Source organism: Pogona vitticeps, chromosome 3 (assembly GCF_051106095.1).
Source record: "Pogona vitticeps strain Pit_001003342236 chromosome 3, PviZW2.1, whole genome shotgun sequence".
NCBI lineage: Eukaryota > Metazoa > Chordata > Lepidosauria > Squamata > Agamidae > Pogona > Pogona vitticeps.
The window spans coordinates 159,258,634-159,282,701 of NC_135785.1; the positions used below are offsets into that span (position 1 = coordinate 159,258,634).

Here is a 24,068-nt window from a genome sequence, read left to right on the forward strand (position 1 = left end):
GATGTTTCACTTTTCATGCTTTTTATGTTATTGCAGGTAAAGATAGCATTACTTTTTCAGACAAGATGAATAGAACTCATATTGGAAAGGCATGGAGAAATAGTTTTGGAAACAGCAGCAAAGGTCCTGCCTGGTCTGCGCATAGACAGTAGGAAACAAGCTTTCATAGCAAATTGCCGCTGTAATCGTGTCTGCAACAAAAGGCTCATGTCATGTTTCATACATGATTTTTAATGCAGAATTCCCACAAAACTCTTGCTTTTCCAGAAAGGGGCCAAAATAGTTCCTATTTTCCCCACCTTGGCTATAGATTAGAACTACAAACAAATAACGTTAGCACACATTCTGATTATTTTTTTACTTTTTTTCTTTCATCATCCAGCACTTTTCTGATATATTATACATTTTATATATAAATATCATTCTGCAAAAATAAGATGAGACCTTTTCAAAAATTGCTGGGATCTTCATTCTCATTCTTGTCATTTGTTTAACAATGCTATAAAGGCTTTTAAAAAAGCATCCACTGTATACCCTGTTTTGTCAGCATGTACCTCTATGGAAGGAAAGAAAAAAAAATCTCTTCCCCCATTATTGTCTTTTTACTCAAAGCATGGTATATCTACCTTCTGTTCTTTGCGTTGTTTGCCATACTACTTCAATGTCATATCATCAGAGAAAGCAATGATCTTGGTGGAAATGGTCTTTCTGTTACCGTCATCCTGCAATCTTCCAAAAACAGAGACCTAACTTTGCAAAGTTCAAAACTAGAGAGAAGTATATTGGAAATCATTTGACAAAGGTGACGTTTTGTAAAGTAACAGACCACATGGTGATTATATGAAAATACCTTGTCCTTCACTTTTCAGCAAAGGCAACACTTAAAATAATTTAACCCATTACCAAATTGCCTCTAAGCTGGATCTTGGAGAGTATTTCAGCCAAAATGAACAGTGGCTGTAGCATGACTTTACAGGCAATTGTATTTAACATTGTTTAACTGCATTTCATTTTGAGTAGGGTTGTGTGGTTTAGCTGCTGTTTCTTCTGTCCTTTTGTTTGTTTGTTTAGTAATAGAAAGAACAAAGCTAGGAAAAAGGAACACACCATCTCTTTGCAATCTCCAACTTTCACCTTGCTGTAAGAGACTCTGCAATATCATTTTTCCATCAAATGTTACTGCGCTATTGGCTTACTGCAACAGTTACTGTCCGGTTTTGTACTTGCCGCTGGTTAATGCTATTCTATATCACTTTAGCATGGACTTTATATCCAAGAGGAGGGGATGCTGGCTATTAAACCTAATGCTGAACATGGTGATTATCTGTAAGCATGTCAAGCCAACATTATTTATTTACCTATGTATGCATGACATTAATTTTGTTTTGCTTTTTTATTGCCTGTACTGAAACCTTTTGCCCTTTTCAACTGGTGTCTTGCTGTAAAACTCTCCCTTTGCTTATGTGTGCTATTCAACTTCTGGCTGAAATGTTTGACCCAAGTAAAAATGAATGTGTTCCTTGAGATGATGCACCATATTCACAAATCATTCCCTATTACCTTTGTCATGCACACCCATTTCAAATCTTAAGAACTGAAGGAAAACCATTTTTTTCTTTCTTCTTCTTTTTCTCAGTGTGGTATCCTTGCTGGAATTGCATCATTGTTGTTGTTTTTTAAATTGTGTTCACTTAGAAAGAGTTTACTTGATTCAGCTCTCCTTTGACAATGTGTCACCCAAAAAGCTTGCTGAAAGGATAACTGTGGCATCACATGTTCTCTGGAATTGGCACGAAAGGAAGAACTGGTGACATGAACCTTTTTCTCTTCCTCCTTTTCCTGTACCATAAGGGTCTTGCAGATATGGGAAGAAGCATGTGTTCTCCATGAGGACACACAACAGAGTTTCATGACTTCAAGATTCTTTATTGAAGATTAGATCAGCTGCCCCTCTGAAAATTGCCTCTGTGGGGAGATAGGTCTCCTAATTTAGGGACAGAATACTTATTCACCCAATAAACATACTGTATGTCTGTTTTTCTTCCCCTGCTAATACTGCATGAGACCCAGAAGCAATGGGGGGGCAAACCTGTTCATAATGTCTCTTCTTTCTTCTGATGTAACTCCTTCACTTTCCTATTTTGTTGATTTGGAAGAGAAATTCAGGGAAAGCAAATTAACACTCCAGATCCATTCTGATTTAACTGCATTGAGATCCCTGAAAAATTGAGGAATCCCTAGTTTTAGCAGTGACAGTGTAAGGAATGACAAGAACACAAGTTGCTTTTCAGATAATATATATTCTGACTGGCAGCTAAGACTACTCTCACTCTCCAGGTAATCTTGTGAGAAATATGGAATGTGTTGATTTGCTTTGGAAGCACTTGCATTTCTGATTCTGTTGCCTATGAAGTCAAATGTGAAGTCTGAATTTAAATATTTATGAGGAATGTTCCAGAGTATCCCCATTCATTAAGTGTGGTGTAAATTGCTCAGTTAAAGAAGTCTAAAAGAAATCTTAAACATTTTCTAAAATAGGTTCAAAATCCATTTAGGAATTAGTTACACATATTATATAGTTATGGATCAGTTATGCAGATTTATCTTAGGTCGAAATCAAACAGATTTGGCATGGTGTATGTTATAATGACATAAAACAATGAGATTACAGTTCTGTGTGTAATTACACCCAGTTTAGCAATCTGAACTTCTCAAGATTAAATAATAATTTCAAAAAAGATGCTGAACCCCTTCGAGGCATCACAAACTCTTCAGTGATAAGTTCCCTGCTCAGTGATTAATTCCTTGCAGGAAGTATCAGTTTGAAGAACTATTGAGCCTTCTCACATGTTCTCTTAGAGTGATAGGATTAAATCCAGTAATTAATCCCAGCTAGATTAGACCCAGTGCATCAGTGGAGGTTTACTTTTATCTTGACTACGAAGTACCGTTCAATCAATTATGGGATTTAGTTCGCATAGCTTTTCTAAGAGGTAGTACATAATACAGGTAAGTGTGTGGGGTATGAGCATTGTGAAAGCTTACATTATCACAAAAAAGGCCCTATGCTACACCTGCAGAGAGCTAGTATATAAATTTTCTGAAAGGGCAAAATGATTTTAACCTGGATCACAACACAGGAAACCTTACCGTATATTTTAGTGTTTGACCTTCAGGTGTATCTTTGGACTCATAGCTCAGTTAACCTTAGATTTCAGGTTTATAATTGTTTAATCTTTTCCTTCCCTGATATTTTGACAGGTGATAAATATTTAATTAAGCACCTAGAAATTATGCATTTGGTGTTCTCTAGATATTCTTTTAAAAGTGCTGAAGGGCGTTGGAACATCTGGCTTATTATTATCTCTTCCCAGCTTCAGTTACCATTTCAGTCTAGGTAACTACTTAACATTCATTCTTAGTAGATTTTCAACCTGAATATACATTGTAGTGTCCATATATGTATGTGATCTTTGTGGACTTCCTGTCCATGAATTTGAACCCTCCATGTAATCATAGCTAGGTTATGAATCTAACATCAACCCCCACCCACCCACCGACACAAATACACACTTCTGTGAGTGATTATGTGGGGCATGACAAATATCAGAATCATGTTGCAGTGTGAATCTCCTCAATAATAACTGTTCTGGAAATTGTGGCCCCATACACATCTGGAAGACACCAGGCTGGAGAGTTCTCTTGTAAATGAATTTAAAAGGTGACATTGCTCACCGTAACATTTCCTTCGGTTTATTCTAGCTAGTATGTAAAGGGTAGAGAGTTGGATTTTAAGTGCATGTGTCTTAACAAGTAGTAAACTTTACTCAGAGGTCCTCAACATTCTCATCTTCTGTCATAGGACAGGCACTGTGCCAGAATTTCTATATTTTTGCTTCAGATGTGAGATGATAACATCATTCTTCTAGGTTTTTCTGGAACCTTAGTTGGAAAGCATACTGATTATAAACTTACAAATACAATTTGATGACTAAGGACCTTTCTGCTGCTTTTTTCTTCTAATTGCATTCATTTTATTATGAATTGATTGTATATGGTTGTGTACTAGTGTCAATAAAATTGACATTTGTGTAACAAGCAGTGACTTTTCTCTAAGATTTTCCTGAGCATCCATTTAAATTCATTTCCTTAAGGGAATAAAACTAACAAACAAAATCTTTATTTAAAGTAAGCATCACATTTCATCTGTCTAATCATAACATGCAATGTTGACATGGTTTGGAATATAACATTCCGTTTGATGCTGGTAATGGCAGCAGTAGAGATAGGCACTTACTGTGGTTCACTGCAGTTCAGATGATCAGGCCCACATACGTTGTGCAGGCACTTTAGATTCTGTGCCCTGCCTTCTCCTGTGGGCACCCCAACAGAAGCAGTGGTGTGGGCTTCCCTGCCCCACTTCCTCCTCTGAGTGGGTGCCCATAGGAAGAATCTGGATGCAGAATCTGGGGTACATGCACAACCTTTGAGGGCCCAATCAGCCAAACTATGCTGAACCACCAAAGAGTGGTAACTGCCCATCTCTGGGCAGCAGAATAAACATGTATTTCACTGAAGTGTACACAAAAATACACCTACTCTGTAATTGTGTAGATATTTGGTGCTGTGTCAAATGTTATTGATGTTTCTCAAGATATATTGGCAATCTGTTTGCAACAGAAACTCACCATTTTGAACATGCGACATTACAAGGATTTCTCATACGTTTTAATACTGTCTGTTGCTAGCTGTAATGACTGGAATCATATATATTCCTGGAAATCAAAATCTTTTTGGAAAATATGAAGGAAAAGAAAAGCCAAGGGTTGCAGAAGTGTATGGTTAACAATACACAGTGGTGCCTCACTTGACGAGGATAATTCATTCCGTTCAAATCACTGTTAAGCGAAATCCTCGTCAAGCGAAACAAAAAAGCCCATTGAAATGCATTGAAAACCGGTTCGATGCATTCCAATGGGCTAAATACCTCATAGTAAAGTGAAGATCCTCCATAGGGTGGCCATTTTCTGGTGCCTGTATAGCGAGGAATCCATCCTAATGCACAGCGGGGAGCCATTTTGGACAGTGGGCGGCCATTTTAGAGCTGCCGATCATCTGTTTTAAAATTGTCGTCTAGCAAAAAATCGGTTCCTGAAGCAGGGAACCGATCATTGTGAAGCGAATTTTTCCTGTTACAACATTGTTTTGCGATCGCAAAAGCGATTGCAAAAACCTCATTGTCAAGTGGTTTAGTTGTTTAACAAGGTAATCCTTAAGCGAGGCACCACTGTATACTAAGTGTGTATAGGCTTAATTTCTGCTTTCATTATGACAACATAGAACACAAGATGTTTATGTTCTGCTATTCCATAATCAGTAATCCAGCTATTTCACAAGAATGGGGCAGATCTGAAACCATTTTTCATTGTTTCACTTCATATAGCCACTGATGTGTACTATTGGAGTTTTGTTTTATGGACTGAATGAGGCTTGACAACTGTAAAAATTGTCTTACTACATGCTTTTAAAGTCGTGCTTTTTATATGACTGTCGTGTGAGCATTTCCACCTCAAAACAATCAGATGAGCATGGAGTAACTCAACAAGGTACACTGTACTCACTTCTCTTGTAAGTAGCAAGAGGGCTTGAGTAGTTTCCTCCCTTTGTCCTAGATGTGACTTTGACATAGTAATTCACCTTTCCCCACCACCACAACTAGACTCTGTTCTTTCTCATGCCTTATCTTAGCTTCTTGTGAAGAAATCTTAGTAAGCTGCATTGCTAGATTTTTAAGTTTGTGGGAGGGTTAAAAATATGATAACCCTGGGGTAACTCTTGTTGTTGTATACATTTTGTTGTATACAGTTTTTGTGAACTAAAGCCAGCTATAAAGCACTGAAATAATTAACCACTTTGACAAAGGTCCTCTTTGGACATGATTCTTCCCTCCCACACAACTTGACTCAGGGTGAACAAGTGCTTCTTTTCTGGCCTGTGCTCAACATATAGAAGATATATAGAAGATACTGATTGAAATAAGGTGTCTAATTTATTCTGAGTGTGGAATACCCTACCTCCTTTTTTTCTTATGTATGCAGAATAATTTTTTTTCTAACTACAGTTATTATTAACTGAAGCCACAGTTTGATCTAGATTTGTGGTTAAAATGAATTGGTTTCCTTTATTGGGATGTGGGGAAATGTTTCTTGGAACTTGCAACCAGAAGCTTTAAACTACTTCATGGAGGAGGGAAGTAGAAACCTTGGCAAGTTATTTAATCAGAACTGGGTCTAGGTCTGCCTCTCCAAGAAGAGGTTTTTTAAAAAGCCATTGCATCCACCATATCTGTTGCCTGTAGTGTCTGAAGCAGTTCTGACTTGATCCATCACATGTCAGGAAGGGATCTGTTCATGGAACAAGCAGGCAGTTTTTTCCCGTTGCCACCCATACAGTCGATTTTACTCAAGTCATTTCTCCAGCTAGCCTCAAAAAGGGTGCAGCACTTCCAGATGTCAGGAGTTACGATGAACTTGAGGGGACCAGCCTTATTTGAAAAGACTGAAGACCTAGAAATTTTCATATACAGTAAGAGTAGTGTTTCTGAAATTCACTGTGTTGTTCCTTCAGCAGGCTCACTTGCTGGTAGCCCTCACCTTTCTGAGCTGTCAATCAATTCCCAAAGTGGACCAGCCATGGCAAACGCAACTTTGTCTCCTAATTTGAGCCCTGATAACAGGCAGGCATCTCCGTTGGTCAGCCCTCTGCTGAATGACCAAACCGGTGTCCGGACAGATGATGAAGAAGAGGTCAGGAGAAAGGTACTGATGCTGACTCTGTAATTTTGATTGTGTCGTTCAGGATGCTGAGAGTATCTGAGATTTCACTTCTAGCACTTCTTCCCTGACCAACCACATAGTTGTCCGCATAGAGTCATTGAGGTGGAAGAGACCACTGAGGCCATCCAGTCCAACCCCCTACCATGCAGGAACATCCATCAAAGTTCAAATTTCCAGATTATGATAATTCAGTTAAGAAGGCGGTGTGAATGAAATTCTCCTTAGTTCTTAGTTGGGGCCAAAACCAGACACAGGTGGGCTAGAGGCAAAGTTGATGTGACCACTGTCTTTTCTCGCTCTCTTGCCACATCTCTCCGCTCCTCCCCCCCAGCCATCATTCCTCTTTCTCCATTCATTTTCTTTTCCTTCTCTGTCATGGAGGGTCAGATTCCTTTAGCCAGAGGTCTGAACTCTTTGTTTACAGAGAGGTTTTGAAATTGGACTGATGGCCCCTCATGACTGTGGGCCTTCAGCTGACTTTTTTATGCATACTTTTCCATGTTTGTTTCATCTTAAAAACAGAAGAAAAATATGAGTGAGAAAACCAATAGGATGATGTTGTATTTGCATGAGTAACTGATGCCATTTAGATTTGTATAATTGTGGACGATGATTCACATATCTATCACAAATATGTTGTTCTTAACTGTGTGCCTTGAGCAACGCCACCTTCTTCTGAGCTGGTCTGCTTAGCCTGAGGAATCTTCTTGAATTTCTCTGATTTTGAGCTGTATAGTCAGCAGAATCCCATGGTGCAGCTCTTGCAGGATTGTAGTATTCAGAGCAAGGATGTAGAATTGCATTGAAACGGAACACATAACACTAGGCTAGGTGGTTCCTTTATAGGCCTGTTGCCTATTTTTGCATATATATTTTTTGGTAATGGCCACACAGCTCCCGCCTTTTATCTTAACATAACACTAAGGAAAGAACAGAGACATTCCTTCACATTTTTCCTTAGCTTATGGAAGTTGGATACCATTTTGCTTTACATGTGCACAATCTCTTTATTCCTCAGAACTTTCTGTTGCCATTCATGAATCACAAAATTAACTCTAACATATAAATTTCTGAGCTACCCATAGGATCTTGGTGCATAGCCTGAGGAAGATGACCTGTCATCAAAAGCTATCTGTCTGTTGTTGTTCTTAGTGGTCTAATAAATATATCACGTGCTCTTGCTTTTGTATTGTTTTGGCAATCACATAGTCTTAGTTTTTATTTTTATTTTCCAAAATTCACTGGGTTCTCGGAATTTTTAAATCTGCTACTTAACCCCTGTTGTTTCCTGGTTTGGCTACAAAAATGACTCTGCCTGCAAACACGTCTACTTCTTCTTGCTCGTGTTTGCAAACACAGCGAGAGCAGTGTGAATCCCCTATCCTTATTACACCATGTTGCTGCAATAGTAGCAGTTGTTATTGCAACCAATGATAACTGTCGAAACCTAGAGCAGATGTCTGTAACTAAGAAGCCATATGGTTCTAGCTCATGTTACATCACACATAAATGTTTATTAGAAGTATCAAATGCCATGATTATTTATACTGATTTTCTTCTGGATGAAAGATTTAGGATTGAGTTTCAGAAATATTCTATATTTCACTACAAAATATATATATCAAAATGTATTTTGCTCCAGAAGCATATAATATTAGAGGAGCGTACTTCATGTCCTAATATAACCACACAGGAAAGCTGAAAATGTGACAGATTTCCCCCGCCGCCGGAAAGAAAAGAGCTCTGATGTTGTCCACCCCAGAAGCCCTATAAATACAATGAAAACTTCCCTGGGTATAACTACAATGGATGGTGTTTCCATTACCAGTAGAACCCAAAACTTCAGTGGGGTGACAATATGTATCTCCCAGAGGCTAGCCCTGCTAGTGCCTGTTCTCTCCTCATACTTAAATAGCTTTGACTATAAATTAAGCTATTCGCTTTAAAAGCCTATAAATCCTTCTCCTCCCACTTCTGTTTCATCCAGCACAACTCAGCAGGGACTTGGAAGCATGGAAACACCATGTATTCCTTCCTTCCTCACTGTCCCACATTGTCTTAGAATCACGCTCTAAGATCAGATATTTCAAAAATCAATCAATCAATTAATCGGTCATTTTGGGTAAGAGTCTTCTTAATTTTCTAGAACTTTGGTGTAACTCTTTATATGTTATGTCTCATCAAGTCATATCAGATATACAGAGGCCTGAAGAGTGTTTTCGAAGTATGTGAGATGTTTATCCAGTGAGTCTCCATGACTCAGCAGGGATTTGAACCCAGATCTCTTGCGTCTCATTCTGTCCATTTACCATACGGGCTCTTTTACATACAAATGAAGCTCTTTAATTTGAAATAGTCTCACTGCTTTTTCTCCCATTTTTTCCCCTTGTGCTTTAATTGTGATACAAGAGCTTGCCCTTGGAATAAAGGCCAAAAACTGTTTTTCCTTTCTTGCAACTCCTAGAGATTTCCAGCTGACAAAGCATACTTCATTGCTAAGGAGGTTTCCACCACAGAACGAACTTATCTGAAAGACCTTGAAGTCATCACATCGGTAAGTTTGTTTTTTTATAGATATACAAAATAGTAATTGATTGTGGCATCCAGATAACAGCTTTTGATTTTCAGTTACCTAAGCAGAAAGAGATCTATCTCTCTCTGTCCCTCACTTCCCTACAATATGTTTATATTTTTAAAAATTCCAGACAGATTGCTTTAATTTCTGCTCCTTTTTGATCCCTTCTTTGGTTCTTATTTCATAATACATCCAACCTTCATTTGTGGTTATGGACAACCTTCATGATGCTTTCCCCTAATTACACATTCGCTTACACATTGTTTACTTTAATACCGGCGATTCTGTCAGGAAAATTTAACCTACATTTGGCAGAAACATCTCAAATCTGAATAATGTCTGCTTAGTAAATGCACAACTTGGGCAAATTGGACCAAGTCTGGAAAATGCCCCTTCTTTGAATTCTAGAGCTCACAGAATCACCCAGGCTCCCTAACCAGTTTATGAGAGGTATAGTCCAAAAAAGGGATGTTTGTAGTTTAACTTCTAGTTTTCCAGGAATTGTAGTTCAGCACTTTTCCAGACTCTATAGTTATGTCAATAATGGTGACATAAACATCCCAAACCTTATGGACTCTGAGAAATTTAGTTTACTGAAACCAAAATCCACCAGGTTATGCAGATAAAATTTGCCCTAAATTCTATTTTCAAATTCAAGTCAATTCTGTTGATGGCAACCTTTTCCAGGGTTTTCCAGATAGAGAATACCCAGAAGTGACTTACCATTCCCTTCTTCTGGGAGCACCCTGGGGCTGTTCAGCTTGCCCAAAACCACACAGGCTGGCTCTTACTTGCAGGAGGCACAGTGGGAAATTGAACTCCTAAACTCTGGCTCCACAGCCAGATAGCCTAAACCACTGGATCTTAACCTTGGGCCACTCAGGTGTTTTTGGACTGCAACTCCCAGAAGCCTTCACCACCAGCTGTGCTGGTGGGGTTTCTGGGAGTTGCAGTTCAAAAACACCTGAGTAACCCAAGGTTAAGAACCACTGGCCTAAACCATTAAGCTATCCAACCTAGTCTTTCTCAGTAACAGATATGAATGATATCCAAAATCCTCCAGGATATGATTTTGATAAGATGGTAGCTAACCTTGCTTTTCCAAGGGTTTGTTCCCATTTCCTAACATCAAATTGTAGCCTGTAACTTTCTGTACTAATTGTAGAAATTATTCATACAAGTGTTGTATTTTTTAATCTGTAAGTCAGGCAACATTTAGCGCTGAATAATTAAGAGGTTTAATAACAGTCACTCTAGCCAAATGACTTCATAAATGACTGTGCAGAGGTTAAAGAATCTGCTGTTGGTAGAGGAAGGCATAATGAGCGTAAAAGGAGAATTTAGGCTCCTTGATGTTTTCCATTGTTGTGGGTCAGCTAAATACCAGCGTGAAGATGTCAGAAGTTGTTTACTTTCTTGATAAAGGACGGATGTGGTGTCTATTTCTCCATTATGCATGGCACTCTTTGTCACTAATATCTGTAAATGTGTAAGATTAATCTGTTTCCAGAGGGGGATGCTAACAAGGGCATGTAACCTTTTATTCCCATGCAGACATATTTTAAACAAAGAACTAAGTCCAAGAAATTATCTTATTACCCTTTTTGGTCTCTTTAGTGGTTTCACAGTGCAGTGAGTAAAGAGGACAGCATGCCAGAAGCACTGAAGAATCTCATCTTTTCCAACTTTGAACCTTTGCACAAATTTCACACCAACTTTCTAAAGGAAATAGAGCAGCGCCTGGCCCTGTGGTAAGAGTCCCAGCTGCCATATTAATTTAAATGAAAGTTTGTTGCTCACCCTTCCACATCTTTAAATGTTTTTTTCCACCTGTTTATCTTTTAAAAGTATATAATCTCAGCTGGCATTTCTGCAAAAGCCTTTTTAATTCCTTGAAAACTCTGTGAAGCATGAAAGGTCATTCATATTCTACAAGAGTAGTTTTGCTTGCCCAGTAGAGTTGGGAGCATGAAAGGTTGGTCTTCCCTCTATTGAATTGCCCCAACTTCCAAAAATGCACACCTAGTTTTTATGGAAGGAGGACCTGTAGTACATTCAAAACAAAGAGTGGCATAGTTGTTTGGGCTTTAGCTCACAAGGTGTGTTCCAAGCTACAGTAGGTCACTTCTATTGGTTTCCCAAGGCCATACATAGCCATGTAGATATAATTCTATGAATTGTAACATTCATAGAATCTTAAAATAAAGGAGTTGAAAGGGGCCTATGAGGCCATTGACTCCAACTCCCCTGCTCAATGCAGGAATCCATATCAAAGAATATCTTAACATACTGGCCAGATTGTGACTTCCCACAACATATTCATCGTACCCAGGCTGAAATCAGAAGAGGCTCTAAGAAGACTCACACCTTCCACTTTTTCCCCCTCCTGGCAAGGAGTTGAGCAACCAAGGTGATTGACTGTTTGAAATGAAACCAAGTTCACTTCTCTGTCTCTCCCCAGTGTCGTCTGTCCAACCCAGCAGAATCTCCAAGGCAATATTCCTAGGGGTAGCCACTCTGCAGGAGGCACAGAAATCCTCTGGCCTTCTCTACCTAGGCGCTGACTCTGGAAACAGCTCCCCTTCCCTGCTAACATTTAGAAGGCAGTTCAGAATGGGGGATGGGATATTCCATTAACCAGAAGAATGTGCTGTGAGCTAGTGATCCAGAAACAAGACACTTTCCTTTCATATCCCTCCATATACTGTATTAATATTTGTAATAATAATCATCTTAGAACTGCAAAGTCGAAAGGGACTGTATAGATCATTAAGTCCAGCCCCTGTCAAGGAGGCACAGTGGGGAATCGAACTCTCAACTTCTGGCTCCACGGCCAGATACCTTACATGTTGCTTTCTAATGCTACTTACAAACTTTCCTGGCTAAAATGAGAATTAAAAAAACACACACACAACATTCAGGTTTCATAGCAAGATTAGAATTAGGGAAACAGAAGCATATGTGCGTGATTGTGCCAATTTACTTAGGTATAATGTAGTAGTGAAATTGTTTTTCAGTGAATGAGCCCTCATAAGCCACCAGGCATTTTCTAAGAGCAAAGAAGCTAACTACTGAGAAGTGAGGTTTTGTGAATCAAATTAACTGTAGCCATATGTCTTGTATTTCAGTTGTATAAATGTGGACCCAGTAGTTAGGAGCAAGTGTATTCTTCCAAGCAGAACGAATCTAGCTATGCTGAGGCTTGAGCGAATTCAGCTGCCATAACATGGAACACTATTAGGTCTGTTGGGTCATGTAAAGGAAGGTGACCTTAGATGTCTGCTGACAGATGCAGTTTTTACTGCAGCATGTTAAATACTAATCTGGAAAAAATATTTTGCATTACATCATCATCAACTGCAAACTCTACACCATAACGTGGACACATAAAAGATGCTTATGAATCACTTTTTAAACATTATTATCAGCATGTTTGTTTGACAGATGTGATATGATTGTCAAGCCTCCGTTATCTTTCCAAAAGCTTTACATGCAACACAGTGTTATGGCCTTGCTGAAAGTGCCCAGTGTGTGGAAAAAATCCATACTGGAGCAGTCAAGTGACATTATATCAATGGATCTCCTCCATGGCCACTGTGGACCACACTGAGGGTTATCTGCATCTGTGCAGAACCTGTTCAGAACTCTCCCAACCCTTTTGAACCATGTCCAGCTCTAACCCCTCTGTACGTCTTTGTCTGCCACTGGAATACCAGCAATTGGGGAAACTTCTTGCTGGTCATTTGAATTTCTCTGATCAATTTGCCGTTTCCATTTCTGTTTAATTTGTCCCTTAAAACTTCATTCACAACCTTTATTTTTGTCACATCCCATTTGATTTGTCTTTCATTGCACTCATTGATTTTTATTTGTTTTTTTCCACTTTGTGGGCTCTGCCCAAACGTATGCCTCCTAAAGTCTCGTTTCAGAAATGCAGCACGTACAGGGACAGTATAGTTCCCATGGATCATCATTCAAAGTGTTTATTCCGTCCCAGAGAAGCCCATCTCTCCCAGCCTTGTCTGAGTTGTAAAGCTTTCACTAAGCAAGTCCATAAACTGCTAGTGCACACGGCTGCCTTAGTAGTATGCACTAACAGTTACTGAACACCTATGGCTGCGTTTCAACATCTGCTCTGGGAGAAGTTCTCCATCACCTTCAGGAGGACTAATGACCACTACCTCTGTCTCTGTTTCATGAGCCGCACCTCCTTGCTAGTCATAAAACAACATCTGCTAGGCACATTGCTAATTTTGCCTCTAAGGTCATTGCCAGAGCTGTCTCACTGTGGAGGCACTCCTGGCTCAGTGCTCCAGAAGAGTCTCACTCCATTGTTGAGGATACGGTTTTTGAAGGTAATGGCCTATTCAGTGCCAAAATAGATGAATTCAGGGACTATCTTGTTAAAACATGTACTATTGTAAAGAATACATGTACAGTATTACCTCACATTCTGCCACTTACCATTCTCAGAAGCAGTCTTGGAAAAAAGCCCCAATACGAATATCACACTTACTCTCTCACAAGCTCTGTCTAGAGATGGGGATATTCGTATTTGTATGCAAATACAAATATCCCCCATGCAGCTGGACCTAATGAGGGTCCGGCCCCCGGGACCAGACCGTCCACTCACATGTCTTGCCACAGTGCCAGTCCTACTGGTTCTTCCAGTGGCACCTGGAGTTCCTCTCTCTTCCTGCTCAGCTGGCCACTCAGCAGCCATGCAGGGAGACCCATCCTCCCACCCCCTGCCTGGACTGGCCAGCTGAGCAGAACGAGAGTGGAGCTCCAGGTGCCATTTAAAGGATGATTGGGACCGGCCCTGCAGTCTGGTCCCGGGGGCCGGATCCTCATTAGGTACCATTGCATTAGGAATATTCATCTTAATCTTTGTATCTCATCCCATCTCTACCTCTGTCCACTCTTCCTTTCGAACCAGTCCTCACAAGCAGTCTTTCAAACATGAGTTTCCCTCCACATCATCTCCACAGAAATCTTTTTCAAAGTCCAGTTTTTGACAGCTCTTCTCCTTGTCCACAGACACAACAGGTCCACCCAGCCTAGTGTGCCACTTAACAACTTAGCACACCATCACCTCTAACAGATGGATCCTACACATTGTTCTGGTGAAGCAAAATTCTATGGCATAGAGTACAATGTTATCCCACCTCTCAGGGGTTTTTGCTCCACCAGACCCTCTTACCCTACTCTGAGAGGAAATCTCAGTTGTCTTCTGAAGGGGAGCTATAGCACCCATTCCTTGTGAGGGTGCAGGACTATAGATTTCTTCTCCCAGTGCTTTACATCCCCAAAGCACACTGCAGGCCTCCATTCTATCCTGGATCTTTTCAGTCTCAATCAGTTCATCACCACTGAAGGCTTCTGGATGGTAACACTGTGATCCATTCCCCCCTCCCCCTGCTACATAAGGATGACTGGTTTACATCCATTGACCTCTGAGATGCTTACTTCCACATCACTGTCTCCTTTCTGGTCATGCCCTTTTTCTACCTCAGCCAAGATGTGGTTTTAACAGCCTTCTTCCATAACCCTACCTCACTGTTAGAGTTAAGACTTAGCATGCTGGATGTTCACCAGGAGATAGTCTTTTACCTCTGTGTAGAGGCTGTTTATCTACCATTTCTCATAATATGCTACTGCAGGGAAGGCTTGTTTGGTTTCTGAGGTTTGACTCCGTTCCATTCCATTCATGTTTTAGCAACAGTAAAGCTCAGTGCTACCCCGTCCATTAACAGCATTTACATAAGAACATTTTACTTCATAGGGATTGCACAAGAAAAAGATTACCATGAAGAAAAGTTATTAGGAAATGATGGACTAAATCTAATCATTAATTCTGACTAGAACAGATCCACTGAAGTCTGATTGAGTCAGTTTTAGCTAGTACTAACAATTGGCTTTAACACCATGGACCCAAGTAATCACTGTTTTAGAAATTTGAACAACCTGATATGTAGAAATACAGAAATCTTATATGAGATCTTGCTTTACTATTCTGCATGTATGGAATAGCTCACAGTGATCACATTCAAAATGTGAATTCAAAATGTCTTGACTGTTAGAGCAGTATGAATTGAACCAATTGCCTTGGAAGGTAGTGAGTGCTCCAAGACTGGAGGCATTCAAAAGAAAATTGGACAACCATCTGTCACATCTGCTTTGATTTGGTTTCCTGCATTGAGCAGGGGGTTGGATTTGATGGCCTTATGGGCTCCTTCCAACTCAATTATTCTACGATACTATGTGATGATTTTTCTAAACACTAATGTTGCAAAATCTTAGAACTACAACTGCCACATTTAACAGGTTATAGTAGTCAAAAGCTTTTCATTTTACTTAAAGGATGATTAATCTGGCTGCAGGTTTAACATCAGCAGTAGTTGTGATTATGCAACAGCTTTAGTATGTGATTAAGTATGTTAATTAGACCTATTATGTAACTAATTAAATAGGTTAATGTCAAATATCTCAGATATACTGATAATGATTACTAACATTTGTATGTATGTATTTGTGATTTCCTTTAAAAGAATCACACTGGTGTTCACAAAATATTTCCATAAGTTACTGTAGCTAATAGTTGCTAATTGACCAGGAGCCAGGACACATCTCTACTGTGTGCTTGAGTAGATATCTGAGTGTGCAACCAAGATGTACCCCAATCTAATTAATGAGCTAGATTAGCAAATCTTACATGGATGCTGGTATGATTCAGCCAGTGAAGTTACATTCACAGAAAAAGTGGAATCTTAGTATACAAATTAAATTTAACCAGTGCAAGCATGGCTCCTTGGAAGTATGCCTCTTTTAAATTACTCCAAGGCAGACAGATCAGATGGAAAAATCAGATGGAAAGATGATGATGCAGCTGTTGTTGCCCACTCTGCTGAAGACCTCCAATAACTCATGAATCATTTTAGCAAGCTGTGCCAAGACTTTGGATTAACAGTCAGCCTGAAGAGAACACAAGTCATGTGTCAGGGTGTGGACTCACCCCCTTCTATTACAATCTCCACACAAGAATTGGAGGTTGTTCATGACTTTGTGTACCTAAGCTCAACTATCTCTGACACTCTCTCCCTAGATATCAAGCTGGATAGATGCATTGGCAAAGCAGCTACCATGCTCTCTCAACTCACAAAGCGAGTATTACTTAATAAGAAGCTGATGGCATATACCGAAATCCACGTCTCTAGAGCCTGTGTCCTGAGCACACTCTTGTACTGCAGTGAGTCCTGGACCCTTTGTGCATGGCAGGAGAGGAAGCTAAACATGTTCCATATGTGTTGTTTCTGACGCATTTTTGGTATAACCTGACAGGACAAAGTTCCAAATAGAGTAGTCCTAGAATGAGCTGGAATTTTTAGCATGTATACATTACTGAAACAATGACATCTACATTGGCTCGGGCATGTCGTGAAAATGGCTGATGGTCGGATTCCAAAAGATTTCCTGTATGGAGAATTAGTGCAGGAAAATTGCCCCCGAGGGAGACCACAGCTGCGATACAAGGACATCTGCAAGCAGGATCTGAAGGCCTTTGGAATGGAACTCAACAGATGGGAAACCCTGACATCTGAGCATTCAGCCTGGAGGCAGGCGATGCATCATGGTCTCTCCCGTTTTGAAGAGACACTTGTCCAGCAGGCTGAGGCAAAGAAGCAGTCCCAAAACCAGCAAAATCAGGGAGCTGGACAGGGGACAGATTGTCTTCAGTGTGGAAGGGATTGTCACTCTCTAATTGGCCATCTCAGCCACACTAGATGCTGTTCCAAGTCTTCTATTCAGAGCACGTTACCATAGTCTCTCTGAAGGATGCCTAATCTAAGGTAGATATGTATATATTTGCCTGGAAGTAAGCATAATTGGATTCAGTAGAGCTTACCTTTAAGTGAAAAAAGATACATAGAAAGAGAAAGAACTGGGCTAGTTACACCCAGTAAAGGAAATTTGGCATAAGATAGCGCTGAAAGCAGGAAGCCTTGTCTGTTTACAAAAGTTGTACAAGGAGAGAAAGTCATTTAACTTTTTCAGCTCACCTCATTATTTTCAGCCAGCTCAATAATTTAAAACAAAATAGGAAAGCTAGAAAACTAATGTTTCAGGCTTCCAGGGGACAGTATCACTTTAGAATAAAGCATTTTCTGAACAAAAGTAACACATAGGATTTCCCCAAGTGAAACCTACAGAGACCCAAGAAATAAATCTGTTGTTTGTAACTGATCTTGCTTGCAGTCAAAATCTCCCAAAGGAGACCGGTAAATTGTTACATATTGTGGGTTAATGCAGTTTCCTGGATTAACAGCATTTGCTAGAAAACAATAAACAGCAGTTTGCAGGCACTGCCTTCTACTAAAAATCCTCAGTGAGTGTTACTACAGTATGTGTTAACAGTACTGCTAAAGAGCTTCATTCGTTTTGGAGAATGAAAGCAATGAACTTTCAGACTTTTGAATGCACAACTAAAAGATGCCACTGCTGGATCAAAGATTTGACATCAGCTTTAAAAAGGCTATGGGGGTTAGAGGAAGTTGAACAGGAAATAAGGATATGACTTCTACTGTCTGTGATTGTTTTGAAGCCATGGTTTGTAAATACAGGCTGGTTGTGAATTATTTCTGTTTCATTTGTCTTAAATAGGACAAATTTTGACTTAGAAGTGCTTCCTGCCTTATATCCTATTTCACTTAAATGTCTCAGCTGTGCTTCCCTATATTTTCTGCTTATGGTCCATTAACTTGGGGGTGAGCAACCTGCAGTCATCTGCTGTTTCCCATGTGGGCCCAAAACCAATGGAGGCCATTGGAAAATTCATGTTTTTCTAAAACTCAGTTGATCACTTACTGCAGATGAAAGGAAATTTTCATTCCATGGGTCTTCTTAGCTTAACTTGGCATGCATATTAGTGCATTTGTTCTCAAAGGAACAGGATCAGAAACCTAGAATAGCAGTGTTTTGTTGGGGAGCTGTCCTGCTCCGTTTCACCGATCATACTAAACTAATAATAATATATATTCATTTTTCCATTTTCCTTACAGAAATCCTACAAAATAAGTGCAAAACACAGTCTGAAGGCATTGGAACAATTAGAATTGACTGATTCTAGGCACTAATTGGGAGAGAGATGACATCAATACTGTGCACAATCTGCTCTGATCTCCTTGAAAAAAGAAGTGGATAATAGTATAAGAATTAATAATAGTAGACAACTAGTATTCCCACACATATAATATAATACATTTTATTGTGGTTATTTTATCACAAAGGGAAATTACAGTGAAGGAGGATATTCAAAGGATATTTTAGAAAGTCTTTGAGGCAGATTGAGGAAAACATTTAGAAAATTGTAGATGGTTAAAAAAAATTTTTACTGGCTCTTTGAACGCCTCTGCCTTGGAGAACTTCTTCCTGTGTTTCAAAGTCAGCTTTCTTGTAAAGATGCTAGAGATGACTTACAATTTCCTCTTAGAAACAGTAACAAGTGGTGATCAGATGTTTTGCCATATTGACTTTGGGTTTTATCACTATCAGAACAAGAACATGGGGCAAGGAGGAGACAGGAAAGATAGATGTAGTTATCCATTCACGGGGGCGGGGGAGCATAATACAGGATTTTAAATATCCTGGTCCTCAATCCTGCGTTCTGTTTAAAGAAAAGTTTATATTTTCTTTGGGTTACATTTAAATCTCTTTTTTTCTTTTATTTTTGTTGAGCACTGAATGCAGGTTTTTTTTCAATTAGTTAATTGCACATTAATGTAACCTTTGTGTGCAGTTCCACACTCCTGAAGAACAGATTGCAGAATCAGAAACACTATTTTTATGGACTATACCTGTTCTGAGAGCTGTAGTACAAATCAGCAGTTTTTCAAAGCTCTAAAATGACTTCATCAAGGCAGTGTCTGGCAGCTCACGTGCAACTTGCATATAATTGGTGTCAAAAAAAAAAACAGATGCAGGGCCTGGTGAGGAACTGATAAACATTTCATGAAAGTAAGGCTTAAACTAGAGATACAGAATCTTTGATCCTCTGGACCTTTTGGACGGCAGTTGGCACCGTCCCTTACAATTTGCTGTGCTTGGCAGACCTCTGATACGAGAAGGCAGAAAGACTTGGGAGGGCCAAGGACTCTCCAGCCATAGTTTAAGAGGTCTCTGTTGCAACTGAATAACCTTGCAGAGTCCAGTCAGTCTGATCAACAGTACCGTATGTCCTTCCAGCCACCCCAACTGCTGTGTACATTCAGAGTTTAACATGGGTAATAGTGGCTAGACTTATATTGAGTTCAGTGGCACCAGCCTAAGATAGGTTCAAGTTGGGTAGAAAACCAGCATGGTGTTTATGTTGTTCTGTGCCTCAAGGTAATCAAATTACCACTGAAGAAACAGATGCCAATAAATGGGGAGTGGAACGGTAGCAATAGAACATTGTTTCTCGTGTTTTCCAATCATGGCGTAGGTAAATTGTTATATGGAAGATACAGTTTTGGGGCCTGGAGCATTAGAAGGATATGGGCAATTGTAAAACATGATGTGCTTGTAGCAAGGTTATTATTAAGAAGGCAGAGGAAAGAAGGCTTTTCTCCAGTATTTCCCACTACTATAAAGTTTCTGGAAAGACAGTTTCCTGTCTTTCAATTGCTGCCTTTGGCCCACAAACACTATAAAAACTCTTCCTTATGTTACTTTTTTGCTGTAGTGCCATTTGATACATTTCTTTTAGTAGAATATCATTTGGCAGAGATAAGGAGAAGGTACTTGGCAATAATGTCTAGGTAGCGAAAGGCAAATTCTGCTTCTTTACATTCATGTCATCAGTGCTGGATTCAGTGCTGGATTCCTTCTGCAGGCTCTAGAAGTGTCTGCTTAGGGAAGGCCTATTTACTCCTTTATACCTTACAAAATAATATTAGATTCTAAATATGAAAATAAATCTGAAGGCCCTCTTCAATTGCACATGAACACACGCAGAGTTTTGCACAAGCATTTGAACCATTGTTGAACGTATGCATGACATCATTACATGAGCCTTTGTGCAAGCTCTGTGTGTGTGTGTGTGAGTGTGCAAATAAACACTTCTATCAATATTCTTTTAATCAAGAGGGACAAACCAGCACAAAGCACCGCCATATGCTGTTGCTGTGCCTTCATGCTATTATGCTTTTAAGAGCAGAGGCCAGATGTGCTGCAGAGTGAATTTAGCAGTTGTGTCCAACATTTTAACTTTGCTGTTGAGCCTTGAGGCCACTTGTGGGCCCAGGAGCATGCTGGGAAAATCAAGAGGCTCTAGCATCTCTGTGCAGCACACCCAACCTCCTTCTGTAAGCAGGAAGAAGCGTCTGTTAAAGAAAAAGGTGCTGCCAACTCTGCTGTTGCTTGAGACAGAGTTGAGTGGGGAGAGCAAGGGGAGAAGGAGTAAGTGCGTGAGTGAAGAACTTGGTAAGCACTGAGAGGAAAATGAAGAGAGAGTTGAGAACTCAAGAGAGTACGTTGGTATCTCTGATGGCATCTTGCCAAAAATGGGAGGAAATTGTTTCCCCGAAAATAAGACAGGGTCGTATATTAATTTTTGCTCCAGAAAATGCATTAGGGCTTATTTTCAGGGGATTTCCCCCCCCCCCCGTGTACAACAATCTACATTTATTCAAAGACAGTCATGTCATCTTCTTCTGGTTGTTGCACAATGGTGGAGGGCAGGGTTTCACTTAACTGGGGCTTATTTTGGGGGGTAAGGCTTATATTACGAGCATCCTGAAGGTCTTATTTTCAGGTTATTTCTTATTTTCATGGAAATTATAATAGAACATTACTTGGGTTTGATGGAGGTTAACTGTTGCTTGCTCAGGTTTAGTGGAAGATGAGGCATTGTGGGATTTAATTATAGGAAAGCATAAGAAGTAGCTGATCAATATTTGTAGTTCACTTAAAATTGACATTAATCAGTTTTAGCACTATCTTTTTCTTGTAGATTTTGGAATATTTTGGTAGACTTCTGTTGCCAGGAGATAATTCAGTAGCTGTTTTTATTTTTTCTTTCTTTTGTAGCTAGAAAATTAGACACAATTAAATATGCAATAAAGAAGATATATGCAAATGTTTGTACGTACATGAGGAAGTGCCTGAATATCTCTAGGCTTTCTCATGTCATCAGCATTCAAAAGGTTTTGTTTACACAATAATATTAATTATTGTGCAAAAATATTAATATTATAATATTAATATTTGTAATATTAAGTTTCATTCTAAACTGTTGTACGAAAGTTTTTTTAAAAAGGTGTCTTATTTTCTCTCTCAATGTGGTTATAATGCCTGACTGACATGGATCATCCTGACCCTTGCAGGGAAGGCCGTTCTAATGCCCACTTGAAAGGAGATTACCAAAGAATTGGAGATGTTATGCTGAAGAACATTCAGAGTATGAAGGTATGAATCAAATACAGCCTTTAAACCTTCAAGCATAATGAATGGAAATTGGGGATGGGGAGAGAGATGCATCCATAACCATGCATGCTTACACTTCTTTTCTTTAGCGGATAATAAATAGTACAGTGTTTGCTATGTTTTCTTACTCAAAAAAAAAAAACAAGTCAATGAACAAGTAAGTCAATGGGGAGTGGAGTTACTACGGTTGCAGGCTGCTCCGTTTGGATCTCAGAACATCATCCTACCTCTACTCAGTTATGATGTTTTGTACATCGTTATAGTCATTCTTAAAAGTAACTTTCCAGATTCTGGTTGAGAGCAAGTTTTAATGTATGTGTAAAAGGAGGTAAAAGGAGACAATCATTAGTTCATAATGGTTTTCTATATGAGATATTTTTGAGATGCAGAATATGTGCTTTTATATGAAAGCACCAATTATATGTAGTTCTAAGCACCTGTTGGAATGGGGATTGGAAGGCTTGTAGTCTGGTGGAGCAGCATCCAGTTTTGGCCCGTCAGTGTCCTGGGCAACCCATGTTGGGAACCACTGTTTTTAGGGTTAACATGAATGTGACAACCTCAGTTGGTGGCAGCTGTGACACAATCCCACATGGGAGGTATCATGGTTTAAAACATCTGCAGAACATCCCCACAATGATGTCAGAGATGGTTGGGGGCCAAAGTACTTTATGAAGGCCAAACATCTTTATATCTTTTAATAAACGTCTCCAGAATATGAGTCTTATAGGAAGTGGAGCATTCTACCTGGAAAGTGATCGTTATTGTAATGATTCAAGCCTTTGAAGTTAGTGGTCCTCTTGAGTAGGCCTTCATCAGACATTTGTAGAGTACCACCATGTAGACCAAGAGCGAGGAAAGTGTGGCCCTTCAAGTCCTGTTGGCCTGCAGCTTTCATCTTCTCTCAGCGTTGAAGGTACTGCCTGGCGCTAATAAGAATTGCAGTCCAGCAGTCTCAGGTCTCCTGCCCCTGATTTAGGGAAGGGGTTTTGGGATCCTTAGATGCCTTAGGTAGATTGTTCACATGGTTGAATAATAAGTCTTAGCATTTTTGCAGATACAACAGAACAACTAAGATATTTTTTAGTATGACAGGAGTGTGGTCCCACTGCTTTTGAATTTCAAGTATATTGCCAGTCAGTCTAATCATTAGAGACTCTCCTGATTTCAGGAAGATGGTGGTCAGGGAAGAGTCCTCTCAGTTGTGGTACCCCATCTCAAAAATGTTCTTCTCAGGAAGGTTTACCTGGTGAGCACACAGATCTAATTCCTGTACCAGGCACAAACCTTCTGTTCTACCAGGATTTTAACCAATTTTAAGCCATTTGGAAGCTGTGCATGTATCTGTTGCATTGTAGCATTCTATCTTATTGTGCTATGATGCCACTGGATTTCCAGGTTCAATGTGTTGTTTCATCATTCTACCTCCAACGGCCCCAAGACCTGGTTTCGAATACAAGCATCAAAATATAATGCTTCAGCTTACATTCTCTCTTCCTCCAGCAACTGACAGTTCATTTGTGGAAGCACAGTGAGATCCTGGTTGAGTTGGAGAATGGGATCAAGAGCTCTCGAAAGCTAGAGACATTATGCAGAGACTTTGAGATGCAGAAAGTCTGTTATCTACCCCTCAACGCCTTCTTTCTCAAGCCTTTGCACAGGCTTATGCACTACAAGCAGATAATGGAGAGGCTCTGTAAACATTATCCACCAAATCATGTGGACTTCAGGGACTCCAGAGGTGAGTATTTTGGATTATCTTCTTGTGCCAGTGGTTCTAAATCCCTTATATTGTAGATGGGTGTAATTCAACCTCAACAGCCCCTTATTGTTTTCTAGGAAACTTGTATCGGGAGAAAGTGATCCGGAGGGAACAAGATGGGCAAGGCACCAGCCTCCTGCCCCACTTGCTTCTCCAGATTGCTTCTGAAACTGCATTGCATGGAAGAAAGCACTGCTGGGGTTCAGTTGCATAAATGTGCATGTAAATATGGTTACACTCTTAGTGGGGCAATCTTATGTACGTCTACTCAAAGAGAAGCTCCAGAATGCTCTTCTGGGTGTCTGTATATAGGATTTCATCTGGAGAACAGTCAAACAGTCATACAAATTGCAGAGATGAAGGTAAATATGCCTAGTAATTTTGAGGTCAGTACAGCTGGATTATGACTTGAGGCTTTATTGATGGCAGCAGT

At 39.8% G+C, this 24,068-nt stretch overlaps 1 protein-coding gene across 5 annotated transcripts in view; it reads left to right on the forward strand.

Annotated features, from left to right (window-relative positions):
- FARP1 (FERM, ARH/RhoGEF and pleckstrin domain protein 1) overlaps positions 1–24,068 on the forward strand; it is a 239,662-nt gene that overhangs the window by 193,828 nt on the left and 21,766 nt on the right. For 3 of the 5 annotated variants that reach the window (XM_072994671.2, XM_072994673.2, XM_078391401.1), the window contains exons 14-18: positions 6,628–6,818; positions 9,301–9,390; positions 11,029–11,162; positions 21,774–21,855; positions 23,377–23,614. In XM_072994671.2, coding sequence (XP_072850772.2) covers positions 6,628–6,818; positions 9,301–9,390; positions 11,029–11,162; positions 21,774–21,855; positions 23,377–23,614 — 735 coding nt within the window. The remainder of the gene's footprint in view (positions 1–6,627; positions 6,819–9,300; positions 9,391–11,028; positions 11,163–21,773; positions 21,856–23,376; positions 23,615–24,068) is intronic. The other 2 variants (XM_072994672.2, XM_072994674.2) reach the window with 1 other exon arrangement.